Here is a 14,077-nt window from a genome sequence, read left to right as displayed (position 1 = left end):
CACCCATTAATCTCTTGTTGTTGCTTTTCCCAATAAAATCATTTATATAAAAATGTTAGAAACAAGAGGGACCCTCTCATCACAGTTTCACAGATTTTTTTTTGCAACACTCCCAAACTCCAAATAGATTCATTTGTCATACCCTGCACGTTTTTAATCCAGTGGGCTTATTTTAACTGTTTTTCTTTATGTGTGTGTCTTTATATTTCAGGTGATGATAAATGACACAGCACAGCAAACCTTGAAGAATCACCCTTTGATTCGAACACTGTATGACCATGCAGGTGAAGTCACCTACCTTAGGTGTGTTGCCTTTACGTACCTTGTACCACCATTTTCTAACCTCAGACCTCTTATTTTATAGTTTAGCTGGGTAAAAAATTAAATAAAATAAAAATTAAATTAAAAAACAAACACAATTGTATTTGATTATTAAAGTTGGGCCTACGATATGGAAAAATTCTGTTTACCATGACAGCAACTTTTTGAAAATACTTTATTCAACAATACAATGTACAAAAATGTCAGTTATAAAACAATAACACAATACATGACAGCTGAAAACAAATTACAATGACAGATGAATGTCATTCTACAAAAGAATGAAAGTAAATAATTATAATATCACCACAAATACGTTTAGAATGCTTATAATAAAGTAATGATAGACATTAGAAAATAACAACAACAACAACAACAACAACAAACAAACCAACAAAAAACACAAACTAATTTCACATCAGGGGTTTCATCAAATATTTTTTGTAATATTCTAAAAATCTGTTCGTATGAGCAAGAGAGTTTAACACTGAGTTAAATTTAACTGAAAAATTTCCCCAGTAAAAACAGAAGTGAACAACGTGCACGGCCTTACAGTGCTGTGACGTAGCACGCAAATACTTCATACGAAATGACGCAGCGCGTGTTGCTCAGGTCCGCCATTGAAACTTTAGGGGAGATAAGCGGCTAAGGTATTGTGTATTTCTTTAAATTCAAATATTCAGCTCATGGCTTTAAGCGGCAGATAATGCCCTCGCCCAGTGAGTTCGGGTTGCAAACCTGCGCTTCACTGCTACTTTTATTTATTTATTTATTTATTTATTTTATTTTTATTTTTTGCTTCGGCTAGTGGCACTGCTAACTAAGTTCCATTCATTTGCTGTACCTGGCCATTACGTTAGTGCAGTCCCAGCTAACGCTGTGTTTGTAACTTACGGTATATATATATGGTAGCAAACAGCAGACGTTAGTTTGCTGTAATACCGTGTTAGGTAACTCTGTCGTCTTGTGAAACAATTAATGTTAACAGCGTAGTCCAAATAATGACTTGTTGTCATGGTGTCTTTTGTTTCAGTGAGCGAAGTTGTCTCGGTCACACACTGACCCATCATGTATCGCCCCAAGCCAACTCTGAAGGACCGACAGCAACTGTATAAGCTCATCATAAGCCAGCTGCTCTATGACGGATACACAAGCATCGCCAACAGCCTCATCAACGAGGTGAAACCACAGAATGTAGTGTCGCCCTCTGAGCAGCTGATGCAGCTGGCAAAGATAGGTAAGACTTGTTTCCTCCATGTCCTGGCTGCATGTGTGAAGGCCAAAACACACCTATTTCCATCCCTAATTAAATGCATCGCCCCCCCACTCGCGGGGTCATCCCTATGTTCCCAGGGTTCTATGTTTCCCGGGTTCTATGTTCCCCACTTAACCCTGCAAAAAAAGCTACGCTCCCCGCTTACACTGCTTGGTTGAGCGGGAAACATAGAACCTTTTTTGTGTAAGCGGGGAACATAGAAGCTTTTTTGCAGGGTTAAGTGGGGAACATAGAACCCGGGAAACATAGATAAGCTCCCCCACTCGCTCTCTGCTTGTACATAGTCTGTTGCTGTCTCGTGTGTGACAAAGACTGGATGATGAGAGACTAGTTGTTGAGACAGAGAAATATCCCAAGCTAAATGACCTACAATCCTGTCAGTATAAAGACAGTGGCCAAAAAGATGGCCTGGCGACTCATAGCTCTAGCAGTTGACTCTTTGGGTGAGAAGTCAAGTTTAGTTAGAGGTGAAGAGGTACAGATCTTTCAGTAAAAGCAGTAACTTTGTGTGGTCATATGTTAAGGAGCTGCAGTGCAATGCCTCAGGTGTGTGCTAGGGGCACCACTTGACGTGCAGCCACCTGTGTGTTTTCAGCATGAGGGTTCAATAGGCCCTAATTGTACAATGTCCAAACTTTTTCAGGGATGGAGAATGATGACAGTGCAGTTCAGTATGCCATTGGGCGCTCAGACACAGTGGCACCTGGTGTGGGTATTGATCTGGAATTTGATGCCGATGTCCAGACCATGTCTCCAGAGGCATCAGAGTATGAGACCTGCTACGTAACATCCCATAAGGGTCCATGCCGCGTTGCATCATACAGTCGGGATGGCCAGCTGATTGCCACTGGCTCTGCTGACGCTTCCATCAAGATCCTGGATACTGAACGCATGCTGGCAAAAAGTGCCATGCCTATTGAGGTGAGGCAGATTTTTTACCACAGTACACTGCACTTTCTTAATCCAGTGGGCTTGTTTTTACTGTTTTTCTTTTTGCGTGTGTGTCTTTATATTTCAGGTGATGATGAATGAGACGGCGCAGCAAAACATGGAGAATCACCCTGTGATTCGAACACTGTACGACCACGTAGATGAAGTCACCTGCCTCGCCTTCCATCCGACTGAGCAGATTCTAGCTTCCGGCTCAAGAGATTACACCCTCAAACTGTTTGACTACTCAAAGCCCTCTGCAAAAAGGGCATTTAAATATATACAGGTCAGATTTTGCACACAGAACCTCACACAATATATTGTTTGTCATAGGTGTGGGAAAATTGTTCCATTGAAAGTGGAGATGCCAAGTTACATATAAACTGACATAGGTAACGCACACAAGGCTAGAAAACTGCAACATTTTAATTTGTTAATCCATGCTGACTACTGTATTCAGTTGTAATTCAATCCTGTCTTTATCTCTCCCGAATAGGAAGCAGAAATGCTGCGTTCAATCTCCTTTCACCCATCAGGTGACTTCCTGCTAGTGGGAACACAGCACCCCACCCTCCGCCTCTACGATGTCAACACCTTCCAGTGCTTTGTGTCCTGCAACCCGCTGGATCAGCACACAGACACCATCAGCGGCGTCAGCTACAACCCCTCCGCCAACAGCTATGTCACCTGCAGCAAGGACGGCAGCATCAAGCTGTGGGATGGCGTCTCCAACCGTTGCGTGACCACCTTCGAGAAGGCCCACGATGGAGCCGAGGTCTGCTCCGCCATCTTCTCCAAAAACTCCAAGTACATCCTGTCCAGTGGCAAAGACTCTGTGGTCAAACTATGGGAGATCTCTACAGGCCGGACACTGGTCAAGTACACAGGTAAGGAGGATGTGTTGAGCTAGAGCCACAGTGCAGGTTCAGAAGTGTTATATGTTAGAATGGTTTATTTTTAACATGCTAGACATGCTGGACATTAACCCTATGGGCCTGAACGACGCATAGTGCGTCCAAATTCACACCCGTTGTTCTCTGTGGATTTTCTCCGCGACCGTGCGCCATAGTGAGAAGCCATGCATATCACGTGAAATAGCGGAACTGTAGCTTTCCGAAAAGGCCAAGCACTTGTCGGTAGTCCAATGTTTTCACAGCGAAAAAAATGATAAAGTTACACTAAAATTATGTATAACATAGCTTTCATACAGCTTTGCACACACATTACTCTTGGATGGATTACTCGCAAACGCAGGCTCGCACAGAAATGCCACGCATATCACATGAAAGTGCAGGAGCAGAGCTTTCCAGTGATACCACACACATCACTGTGCTGTCATCCCATCACGCTATAAATACAGATTGATTGTCTACAAAATAAAAACCTGACAAATTTCTTTACAACCCATTATACAGATTTTGTTATCAGTCACTTCATATAGTGAGGAATATCGTATCTTACCACGTCTTAGGCTTGTGTGTGTTTCTCCCTGTCTGTCCACATTTGTAGTCCGGCTTTCAAGATGCAAATATCTCCATATTGTCCAGTTGACATTCCATCAAACTTCGTATGACAAGACCAGCGCACTTCACCTTTGCGCACCCAGACAACAGTAGCCTAATTATGCATGCTGACAGGGCCGTAGTCACCATATACATTGAGGGGGACCTGTGCCCCCCCACCAATGCCCAAAATGTTCCCCCAGTATATAACTGAAACTGAAAAACAAATATTATCTTGGAGAACATCATTGCACTTGGTTGACTATTTTCTATTATCTTAGATGTAAATATTGCATGTTTCTTTCAGATAAAACACATTTTTGACTTGTGAATGAGTCAATGGAATGTCTTGCAATAATGAAAAAATACTGGCAATCATGTCCACCTGGCACAAACCACATGTTTTGGACAGCTGTAAAGTGACAGAATGTCCCAGCATCATGGTTCTTATATTGCCAGATTCCAGAGAGTCTCCCCTCCCCTTCATATATGGCAGAATATGTCTTGAAAAAAACAAGATATAGCATGTGTATGTAGCCTTTATAATGACTGTGATATGAGCTTAAAAGTAAAGGCAGTAAAAATACCCCAGAAACACCTAGGGCCCATAGGGTTAAAACAATCTCGCACAGATAATTTTGATAACATTTATGTTGTTAATGATGATAAGCCATGGATATTCTTACTCAACATGAATTGATCTAACAGAAGTAAAAGTGACAACAGCAAGTCAGCCTGCTGCCTCTCTTCTCTGCTGCTGTTTGCAGGAGGGCAGGGCTGTGCCCAGCACACAGAAAATGAAACAGACTCTGGTGTGTATACCCATCAGCCAAAACATTAAAACTACTGATAGGTGAAGTGAATATCTTTGATTATTTTGTTCCAGTGCATTGTCCTGCTGGGAAACCTTTGGTTCTGGCATTCATGTGGATACCACCTGACATGCTCCACCCACCCAAACACTGTTGCAGACCAAGTACCGTTGCAGAAGCCACGTCAACACCTTGAGCTTTTTGTCACACTCCACAGGCCATTTCGAAACAGTTTTTGTAGTGTGGCATGCTGCCCTTTTCTGCTGGGGGGCCACTGCCATTGGGGAATACTGTTGCCATGAGGGGGCGTACTTGGTCTGCAACGGTGTTTGAGTGGGTGGAGCATGTCAGGTGGTATCCACATGAATGCCTGAACCAAAGGTTTCCCAGCAGAACAATGCACTGGAACAAAATAATCAAAGATATTCACTTCACCTGTCAGTGGTTTTAATGTTTTGGCTGATGGGTGTATTTTACTATAATCAATAACAATAATGCTTATTATTCATTAATGTAATGAAAGGGAGGGATAAATGATCAATTTATGAAACCACCTGCTGAACAAGCAGAACACAAACTTGCAGAAATGTGATGTAATCAGCCATTCTGCTCACAGTAACCTGTTGTGTCCGTTCAGTCTACACCTGCTCTGTTTTACATAGCCACAGAGCTCATTATGCTTATGTGCTGGAAGTGAACTCGCATTATCCTCCAACGCTGAGGAAATTGTTGACATAAAGATAAGATGAAGCTATATATATGAAGATGGTTTTGATATCTGAAAAGGAAAAAGTGCAGATTAAGATGGTCTGCAAAATAAGACATTTATCTGTGCCAGCCAAAACAGGAAATACAACTAATCTTTTCCATCACCTGATTAGGTACCATCCCAGCGGCCACATCATTATTTTAACAATTTACTGACAAGGCAAGCTAACTTGGTTTGTTTTGCTAAGACAGATAAAGCATGTCTGCAAAGTTAAATGTTTCCATTTAGATGTTATTCAACAGATTCTTTTATCCCAAAATATATTCTCAACCAAGTCATGTATGCACAGTTAAATTTTGATGTTATTCTATTTTTATGTTGGTAAAATTTATTTTAGGTTGAGCTTAGGCTGGTTTCTCCAGGCTTCAGTCATTAGCCCCTTTTACACTGCCAGATTTTCCGTGAATGTTGGGCCGTTTTGCCGGCAAGCTGCGAGCGTTTAGACACACAGAGCCAGATTGGCAAGTTGATCTGAGGTGCCCAATTTTCCGCCTCGTAGGGTAGACATATTGGCGGAACCTTTTTGGTTTAAAGAGAACAAGATGGCCTTCTGCCTCGGGAGGGGCTGTTGAAGACTTGTGGGAGGAGCTGTTGATGATGCTGCACATGCGACCCACTGGCGGTGGATAAAGAAGAAACAGCTGATAGCAGGAATTAGCGAGCAGCTAGTAGTGTTGTCACGATACTAAAATTTCAAACTCGATATCGATACCCAGGAAAATGTTCAATACTCGATACCATTTTTGATACAGCAGCAAAAAATTAAGAGGCATGTCATTTTTTAAATAAAGATCAGAACAGTAACATCAATGATAACAACAAAAAGTCCCCCCAAAATAAATAACAACCAGAAACAAGATCTGTCCATACAAATGTATTTATCTACAGCCCTGTTTATTTTCTGTGCTTCTGGTGAATTGGCACCATATTTTCGTTGCTGATCAAATAGCGCTGGTAGTTTAGGCTCAGGATGCTCCTGTTTCTACCTCACTATGTGATCAGAGAACCAGGGGTTACGGGAGAAACCAAACATTTTTTCAGCTTCAATCTGTGACTTTGCAGTTAACATAACTTTTCAGACACACATAATTGTGTTGTCCTGTTAAACTAACATTGTCTATTAATGTTACAGACGGGCATGACTGATAAAGTTTTTTGCTTAGCTCCCACATTAACATAAGAAGTTATATTTTAGTTTGATGCTGGCAACACCAGCTGCTCGGCTGCTAGTGAGGGGAGGTGCTGTACCTGCCGTCTGCAGCGTGCTGTGTTCACTTCACTAAATATTTCCAAAGAGCGCCTTTTCCTTTATCATTTTTTACCAAAACTGGCTGCTCTGATCCTCCTGCAGCCGTGCTAGCCATATTACAGCAACAGAAATGTGTGCATGCATGCACAGCGACGACAGCAAGCCAGGTTGCAGCGAGGGCTCTGTGCCTGCCAGACGCTGCCTGCACATCGCGTGTCCGTCGGACCCGTCGCACGCACCCGACAGGCGCTGAGGTGGCGTGCACTGTTAGTATCAATACTTTTGTAAATTAGTATTGTATCCAGATACAGCGTTTGAGTACCGATACTTTTCAGAGTATCAATACTTTTGACAACCCTAGCAGCTAGTAGCAAGAGGGAAACGCAAACCTGACAGACACTGTAAAGATGAGCAACTGGGAAGACAAAGAATTGCACACCCTCCTTGCCCTCGCAAGCGAAGAGGCCATTAGCCGTCAGATGACGGAGACGGTGAAGAATGGCCAACTTACGAGAGAATTGCTGACCAGGACTGACCAGCCGCAGCTTCCTTCCCACGTCACTGTTTACGTCACATGCTGAGCTACACGTTTTGTTACTTGCTCACACCACCCATTGCCCTGAAAAAGGCGCATTCTGTATGAACAAAAAGTAAGTAGGCTGCATTTTGCTGCACTCCCCGATTTTGTTTTTATACTGCGAATGCTGAAAAAAGACTGATTGACTGTAAGTAATCAAGTTAAAAACTGTGGGTTTTTTTTCAAAGTATTTTTCCAAATACTCAACTCTGTTGTCACACAAACAACATAAACAAGCTCGAGATGTACCGATTCAGCTTTTTCAGTTTCGATACCGATCTCGATGCTGTTGCTTTGAGTATCAGCCGATAAACTGATACCGATCCAATACCATGGTTGACCTAAAAAGCTATATTCCTTTACATGTAGAACAGAAAAGACTAGAGACATCTTGATGACTACACAGTTCTTAAGATAAAATGAAACAAGATGAAACAGATTAATGCAATGATGAACTATCTATTTTTAACAAAGATAAACAATTGTGCAACAGCAGTTGAAATAGTGTGAAATACCTCCACACAGCAGATTCTCTCCTTTGCTCCATGACATATGACATAGCTGGCGTCGCAATAGATTTAAAGGGAAAGGGTCTCCTCAGGTATCGGTTGCATTTTCCAGTACCTGATCCTTCTACTTTGACGATATCGGGGCCGATATTTGATTCAGATATCGGATCGTGCATCCCTAAAACAAGCAGATACATAGGGTAACTTTTTGGGCAGTTCCAAAGGACAACAAACGATAGTAAATTGCACTTGGTTATTGTTTACTTCAGTTCCAGGGTCAATGTCACCCATCTAAATTTGGTGTTTGACATTGAAAAATTGGCTCATAGTACAAGGACTATGAAAAATGTTTTACAGTCTCTGTTAAGGTAAGAAATCGCTTTATTCATCACAAAAGAACAATTTGTGGCCACGATGCTCAATATACACAATAAAACCCAAACAGACAACATAAACAAAACACTGTGTACATATTAGTCAAAATAAATGATAGATATGCACACAGAGTAGAATGAAATATAAACAGAAAAATATATTCAAACACTTGTAGTGTTTAAATATGTTTTAGTGTAACTACAAAGTGTGCCGAGTCAAGAATAATTAGAAATAAGGGGAGTGAAGGTGTTTAATGGTTGATGTTTGTGGTGTTCACTGGCAGGTGAAGTCTATAAGGGACAGCAGTGCCCCCTAGGCAAGTTATGAAGAAGTGCTTTAATTTTGACTTTTAAAAGTTAAGCAGTGAAGACTTTAGTGATTAGTACTGTAGCTTTTATTTTTTTCATTATTTTATGTATTGATATTATAGATAAATATTATTAAGTATATTAACTGGTTCATTGTCACCCACATTTGCTTTCAGTAATACTGTTAAAGTCTCTCACCACTTTTAACATAAACCAGGCTGAACAGGAATATAATTTATGGAGCAGGAAAAGTGTCGACATTTTCAAATGGGACGTGACTATAAATCTTCTAACACTGTTACGTCACACTGACCACATCATCAGGAACATGCAGAGTGTTGCAGCCTCAGCTGTTGCTCATCTCATAATTGTTGTGAGTCCCTCCAAACTCAGTGACCAATGGCGTCACCTGAGTGCTTGCAGATATCTGTTGCAATGGGGAATGACATGTCTGTACATCTTTGCGCAAATTAAGACAGCGTGGATGTGTCTTTCTCAATATTTAGGTAAGAAGACAATTATGTCATTGTATGTCGAGCTCTGTAAGCTTTCTTATAATTATAATTACAAGAGAAATGACAGAAGCAGCAACACTTTTTTTTTTTTTTAAGATATTTTTGGGGGGCATTTTTAAGCCTTTAATCGATAGGACAGATGAGCATGAAAGGAGGAGAGAGAGAGAGAGAGGGACATGCAGCAAAGGGCCACAGGCTGGAGTCGAACCCGGGCCGCTGCGGCAACAGCCTTGTACATGGGGCGCCTGCTCTACCACTAAGCCACCGACGCCCCAGCAGCAACACTCTTGATGTAATGGTAGTGAGGTCAGAGTGATGTAACCGTGACCTTGTTAATGTGTTACAAGATCGATGGAAGGTTCTTTAGAACTATTGTGAGTTTTGTTTCCTCACCATGGGACCTGTTTCCCACAGACATTAGGTATCTTCCGTGGTGATGCTCTGTCTCGTATGGCCTCTTGTACTTTTATTTTGTCTGGTCTTCAGCAATTGAAAGTCATGATCGGAAAAACACAAGTCAGGTATTTGACTTGAAGAGTCAAGACTGTGATACACTTGGGCAGTATATCAGGGATTTTTGTCCTGCTGCTTTGCAGTCAGAGTTTATTTTCAAAATGGATGTGATCCTACACTGTTCATCCAATATGGATGTGAACACCTACTACCCATAAAGAAGCACTTTACCCCTCAAGTAACCATTTGTATATCAGTCACTCACCCTGTGTTATGCTGAATTCATGGAGAAAATGCCTCCACAGTGAACGAAGAGTCCAAAAACAGAAAATTCTTGATGAATTTGATAGTGAGGTAAAATTTCTGTTTTTGTCAGTGTAGTCTGGCTTTAAAGAGAGCATAGGTAGGTTTAACTTTTAGTTCAGCTCCCTGTCAGAAAGAGCTGTCTGTTTGGGAACAAGTTATGTGAGCACATGAGCAGGTGTTATATAGTTTTTCTGTTGTTAAACATGGCCCCCTATGGCTTCAATTCAGAAAGAATTTTCTTTAGTTTTGGATTTCTCATTCAAAAACAAAGTTATCTTCGTGAATTCAGTGTAACATGGGGTGAGTAATTGATAATGGTCATTTGGGGGTGAAGTATCTCTTTAAAGCTGAAAGCAAGCACTAAACCTTGTTGTACTTGTTGAGTTCAATTCATTGTTCTGAGGTAAAGAGCAAGGAAACAATGAAAGACAAGTCAGTGTCTTAATACTTAACGGCTGCAGTGTGTGTTGGTTAGTAACCCTCAGCCAGATGTATACGCTTCTGTTTTACTGTAGTCAGCAGCTATCGTAGGTGTTGGCTGAGGTGTTAAATTTGTTGTTGGATCGCTTCATGCACATGAGGTGGTGTAGGTCATAAATATCCGTGGTTTCTGACCTTTAAAAATAACACTGTGATTAGTATAAACATCTAATGGGTGTTTTACTTTTTTCCTGCACAAATGCAAAAAAAGGCAAAATATGACTAAGCATTTTTCTCTCTCCATCTTCACAGTAGACATCTTTTATTATAGTAATATTATGAGTCTGAAAAACATCTGTTTCACCTATTTTACATCCCTTCAAACTTTTAAAAATATGCAATGTACATTTAAATAACAATTGTATTGGCTCTGATATCTCATTCAATCTGTGGGATATTTTCTTGCATGTATTGAAACTCATTTGCAGCTTGTGCGATGAGCTGCTGCGTCTGAAAAGTGAACTGATCAAGTGCAGTGCAGGTGCAGTTTTCCATTAGTATTATTTCTTGGCCACTCATCATGCTGTATGAACACAGTTTTGTTTCATATGATGTTTCCTTTGAAGCCAGAGCTATTTTCAGACACCATTAACATTTAGTTTCTTTTTATTCTGTAGTGTAGCCAAAGTGAGCCCACACAACAGACATGGCATCTTGTTTGTCTGTGAGCACTTCCTCATCTGTACTCACACCCCAGCTGGCATTTCCTCAACAGTCCTTTTATCTGTTCCAGTAATTACATAATTTAAAGCTGAGCAGTGAAACAAATGAACCCACACTAGGTCTGGGCAGTATATTGATAATATATTAATATTGTGATATGAGACTAGGTATTGTCTTAGATTTTGGACTAATCGCAAATGTTGTCTTTTCCTGGTTTTACAGGCTGCACTACAGTAAAGTGATGTAATTTACCAGACTATTCTAGCTGTTCTTTTATTTGCCTTTATGCACTTAGTTACTGTATCCACATTACTGATGATTATTTATCCAAAAACTCACTGTGTAAATATTTGTGAACGCACCAATGGTCAACCCCACAATATCTTCTCAGTGTCGAGGTATTTAGTTAAAAATATTGTCATATTTAAATTTCTCCACATCACCCAGCCGGAGTAGTCACTTTGGGTTTGGCTCCGTTGAGTTTTAGCATTCTGCAACCTTTTATCTGTATCTATGGTGCTTTAAGGAAGTATTCAGACCCTACACTTTTTTATTTATTTATTTATTTATTTTTTATTTATTTATTTTTTTTTACATTTGGTCATGTTGCAGTCTTGTGCTTCATTTTCCCCCTCATTAATCTACACTCAATATGACAAATGACAACACTAAAAAAGAATTTTAGAATTGTTTGCAAATGTATTACAAGGTGACATATCACACAGAAACAAGTACCTTGTACCAATACCTTTGGTAGCAATTAAGTCTTGAGTTGTCTTTGACCCGACATGCTTAGAACACAGGCAACAAAAACAGTCATCCACTAAAATGTCTGATTTAATAGTGTGGTGGTGGTCAAGCAAACCCTCCTAGTGACACGTCCGTCCTGTCTGTTACAGGTGCAGGGCTGAGCGGCCGTCAGATGCACCGCACACAGGGCGTGTTCAACCACACGGAGGACTACGTGCTGCTGCCAGACGAGCGCACCATCAGCCTGTGCTGCTGGGACTCGCGCACGGCCGAGAGGAAAAACCTGCTGTCTCTGGGACACAACAACATCGTCCGCTGCATCGTCCACTCACCCACCAACCCCGGCTTCATGACCTGCAGCGACGACTTCAGGGCCCGCTTCTGGTACCGCCGCACCACCACAGACTGAAACACATCCAGCCACCATGTTTCTACTCTCCAGCTTCACTTCATCTCCTCTTTCTGAGAATACACAGGATGCTGGGCTCAGTTGTTTTCAGTGAACTCATCGCTGTTTTGTGATCTGTGGTGTCCGTCATTTTTATTTCGTTGAACCTGCAATGGAACTGATGGGACAGTACTTACGAAAAGGAGTTGTCATTGCACCATCTTCAGAGTAAAGCAGTATTTCCGTAGATGTTTTCTCCGTTTGACAACAACTTGTTTTAATTAAAGTCTGACTTAAAAATCCTTTTACTGTTTGGAAACCTCAACTCTTCTCATGCCTCATATTCCTCAGTTATGTCATTAATAACAACAGAGTTGTTTTGTTGGATTTTCCACTTTTATATTTTGTCTACGTCCTTTGTTGTAATTCAGATTTTTATTAAAAAGTTAAACAAGTGTCTTCTGTGAATTTGTTGGCTAAAAGTCCCCTTCAGAACTCATAACCACAGTTATGGTAATATCCTGTTGATATTTTAAGACCACAGTTGTTGCTGCAGAAAGTTAGCAATCTGCAGGGAGCACAAATGGGCAATGATATGCAACAACACACACACACACACACAGACGCAACAGTCATTGTAGAAATACATTTACTTAGTTCTGTCTGTGGCTTAATTCATTAACATAGAAGAAGCCCAAACTTTAAATGTTTTAAAAGGGAACTACAGCTATTTTCAAAATACATACATGCTATTCCTATGGTCTAACATGCAACATTGATGAACTGAATTAAACTGAAAGATGTTATAGATGACACAGAGTGTCCAGGGGAACGTCCTAAGTATAGATCGAATCACAGTGTTTGTTTTCAATACTTGTAGTGTAGAAAACCCCAGCATCCCGTGCATAAACATAAATGGTCTAAGTGTACACTATTTTCAGAAGATTTTAGATGATGTTTTACCTTGGTATCAGACAGCCCTTTCTGACAGGGAATTAAAGTCGCTATCTCAAAGCCACCAGCCACAACTGGCAAAAACAGTCATTTCACTTTGCAGAATACTGGAGTTGCTGGTCAGGTGCTGCCTTGATTGGTAAGTGTGTAATGTAAAGCAGAGAAAATACAGCGTACACTTAAATTTTTATTTAGGTGGCTAAAATACATTTTATCACTGCAGTACATTGTTCAGCTTATGTGTCAGTAGATTTAGTTTTTAAAGGTGCTCGCAAAGCAACTGTACATATAATAAGCACATCTAAACGTTACAGATATGGCTGAATTTGACAACAGAAATACATGAATGCTTGATGACATCTCATCTGAAGCTCATGTGAAGCTCATCTTCACAAATATTGACTCAAGTTTCCTCGGCCATGAAAACGATATATTGGAATTCTTATTTTAGGTGGTGTTGCCCTTTAAAATACTTTGTTGCATTTAGTGACACCCTTAAAGAATCAGAACAATGAAAGAAAAACAACAGAAAACATATCAAAGCTCCTGATTTCCTCCTCTACTTCAGCCTGCACCCTGACAGCAGAAGGTCACCGTGCCCCCATCACTCGTCTGCATTCCCCAACCCCCTACCCAGCTCTCCCAGACGCTGCTGTCTGTGTTGTCCCGACAACAACGAGTAAGGCCACAAGAATTTCTGCTTCAAACAAACTGACGCCCCCCTCAACCCCCCAACCTGCCTTATAAATCTGTTACGCATATGGAGGAATTTGTCAGACTTATAAGAAAAGAGGAAGCAAAAATAATTTGAGACAACAAAAATTCCCTCAGTTAGCTGGAAAAGTAAACCAGTGACAAGTGATGCACTTCTGCTTTATTGGTAAGATCGGGGGGGGGGGGTAAAAGCATAGAGTGACATGAAGCTGAGTGAAAAAAACAA

At 40.8% G+C, this 14,077-nt stretch overlaps 1 protein-coding gene across 2 annotated transcripts; it reads left to right on the top strand.

Annotated features, from left to right (window-relative positions):
* Positions 1–206: 206 nt before the first annotated feature.
* Positions 207–12,637, top strand: cstf1 (cleavage stimulation factor, 3' pre-RNA, subunit 1). 2 transcript variants are annotated; one of them, XM_049575758.1, is made up of 6 exons: positions 207–303; positions 1,355–1,558; positions 2,241–2,518; positions 2,616–2,813; positions 3,024–3,414; positions 11,945–12,637. In XM_049575758.1, exons 2-6 carry the CDS (start codon positions 1,390–1,392, stop codon positions 12,202–12,204), a joined length of 1,296 nt encoding a protein of 431 aa, XP_049431715.1. In that variant the 5' UTR covers positions 207–303; positions 1,355–1,389; the 3' UTR covers positions 12,205–12,637. The 2 variants fall into 2 exon arrangements, with proteins under 2 accessions (XP_049431715.1, XP_049431724.1); XM_049575767.1 differs by lacking the exon at positions 207–303 and adding an exon at positions 900–971.
* The last annotated feature ends 1,440 nt before the right edge of the window (positions 12,638–14,077 follow it).

Source organism: Epinephelus fuscoguttatus, linkage group LG1 (assembly GCF_011397635.1).
Source record: "Epinephelus fuscoguttatus linkage group LG1, E.fuscoguttatus.final_Chr_v1".
In the NCBI taxonomy this organism is placed as follows: Eukaryota; Metazoa; Chordata; class Actinopteri; order Perciformes; family Serranidae; genus Epinephelus; species Epinephelus fuscoguttatus.
The sequence above is the reverse complement of the archived record's forward strand: the minus strand, read 5'-3'. Positions and strand labels throughout refer to the sequence as shown.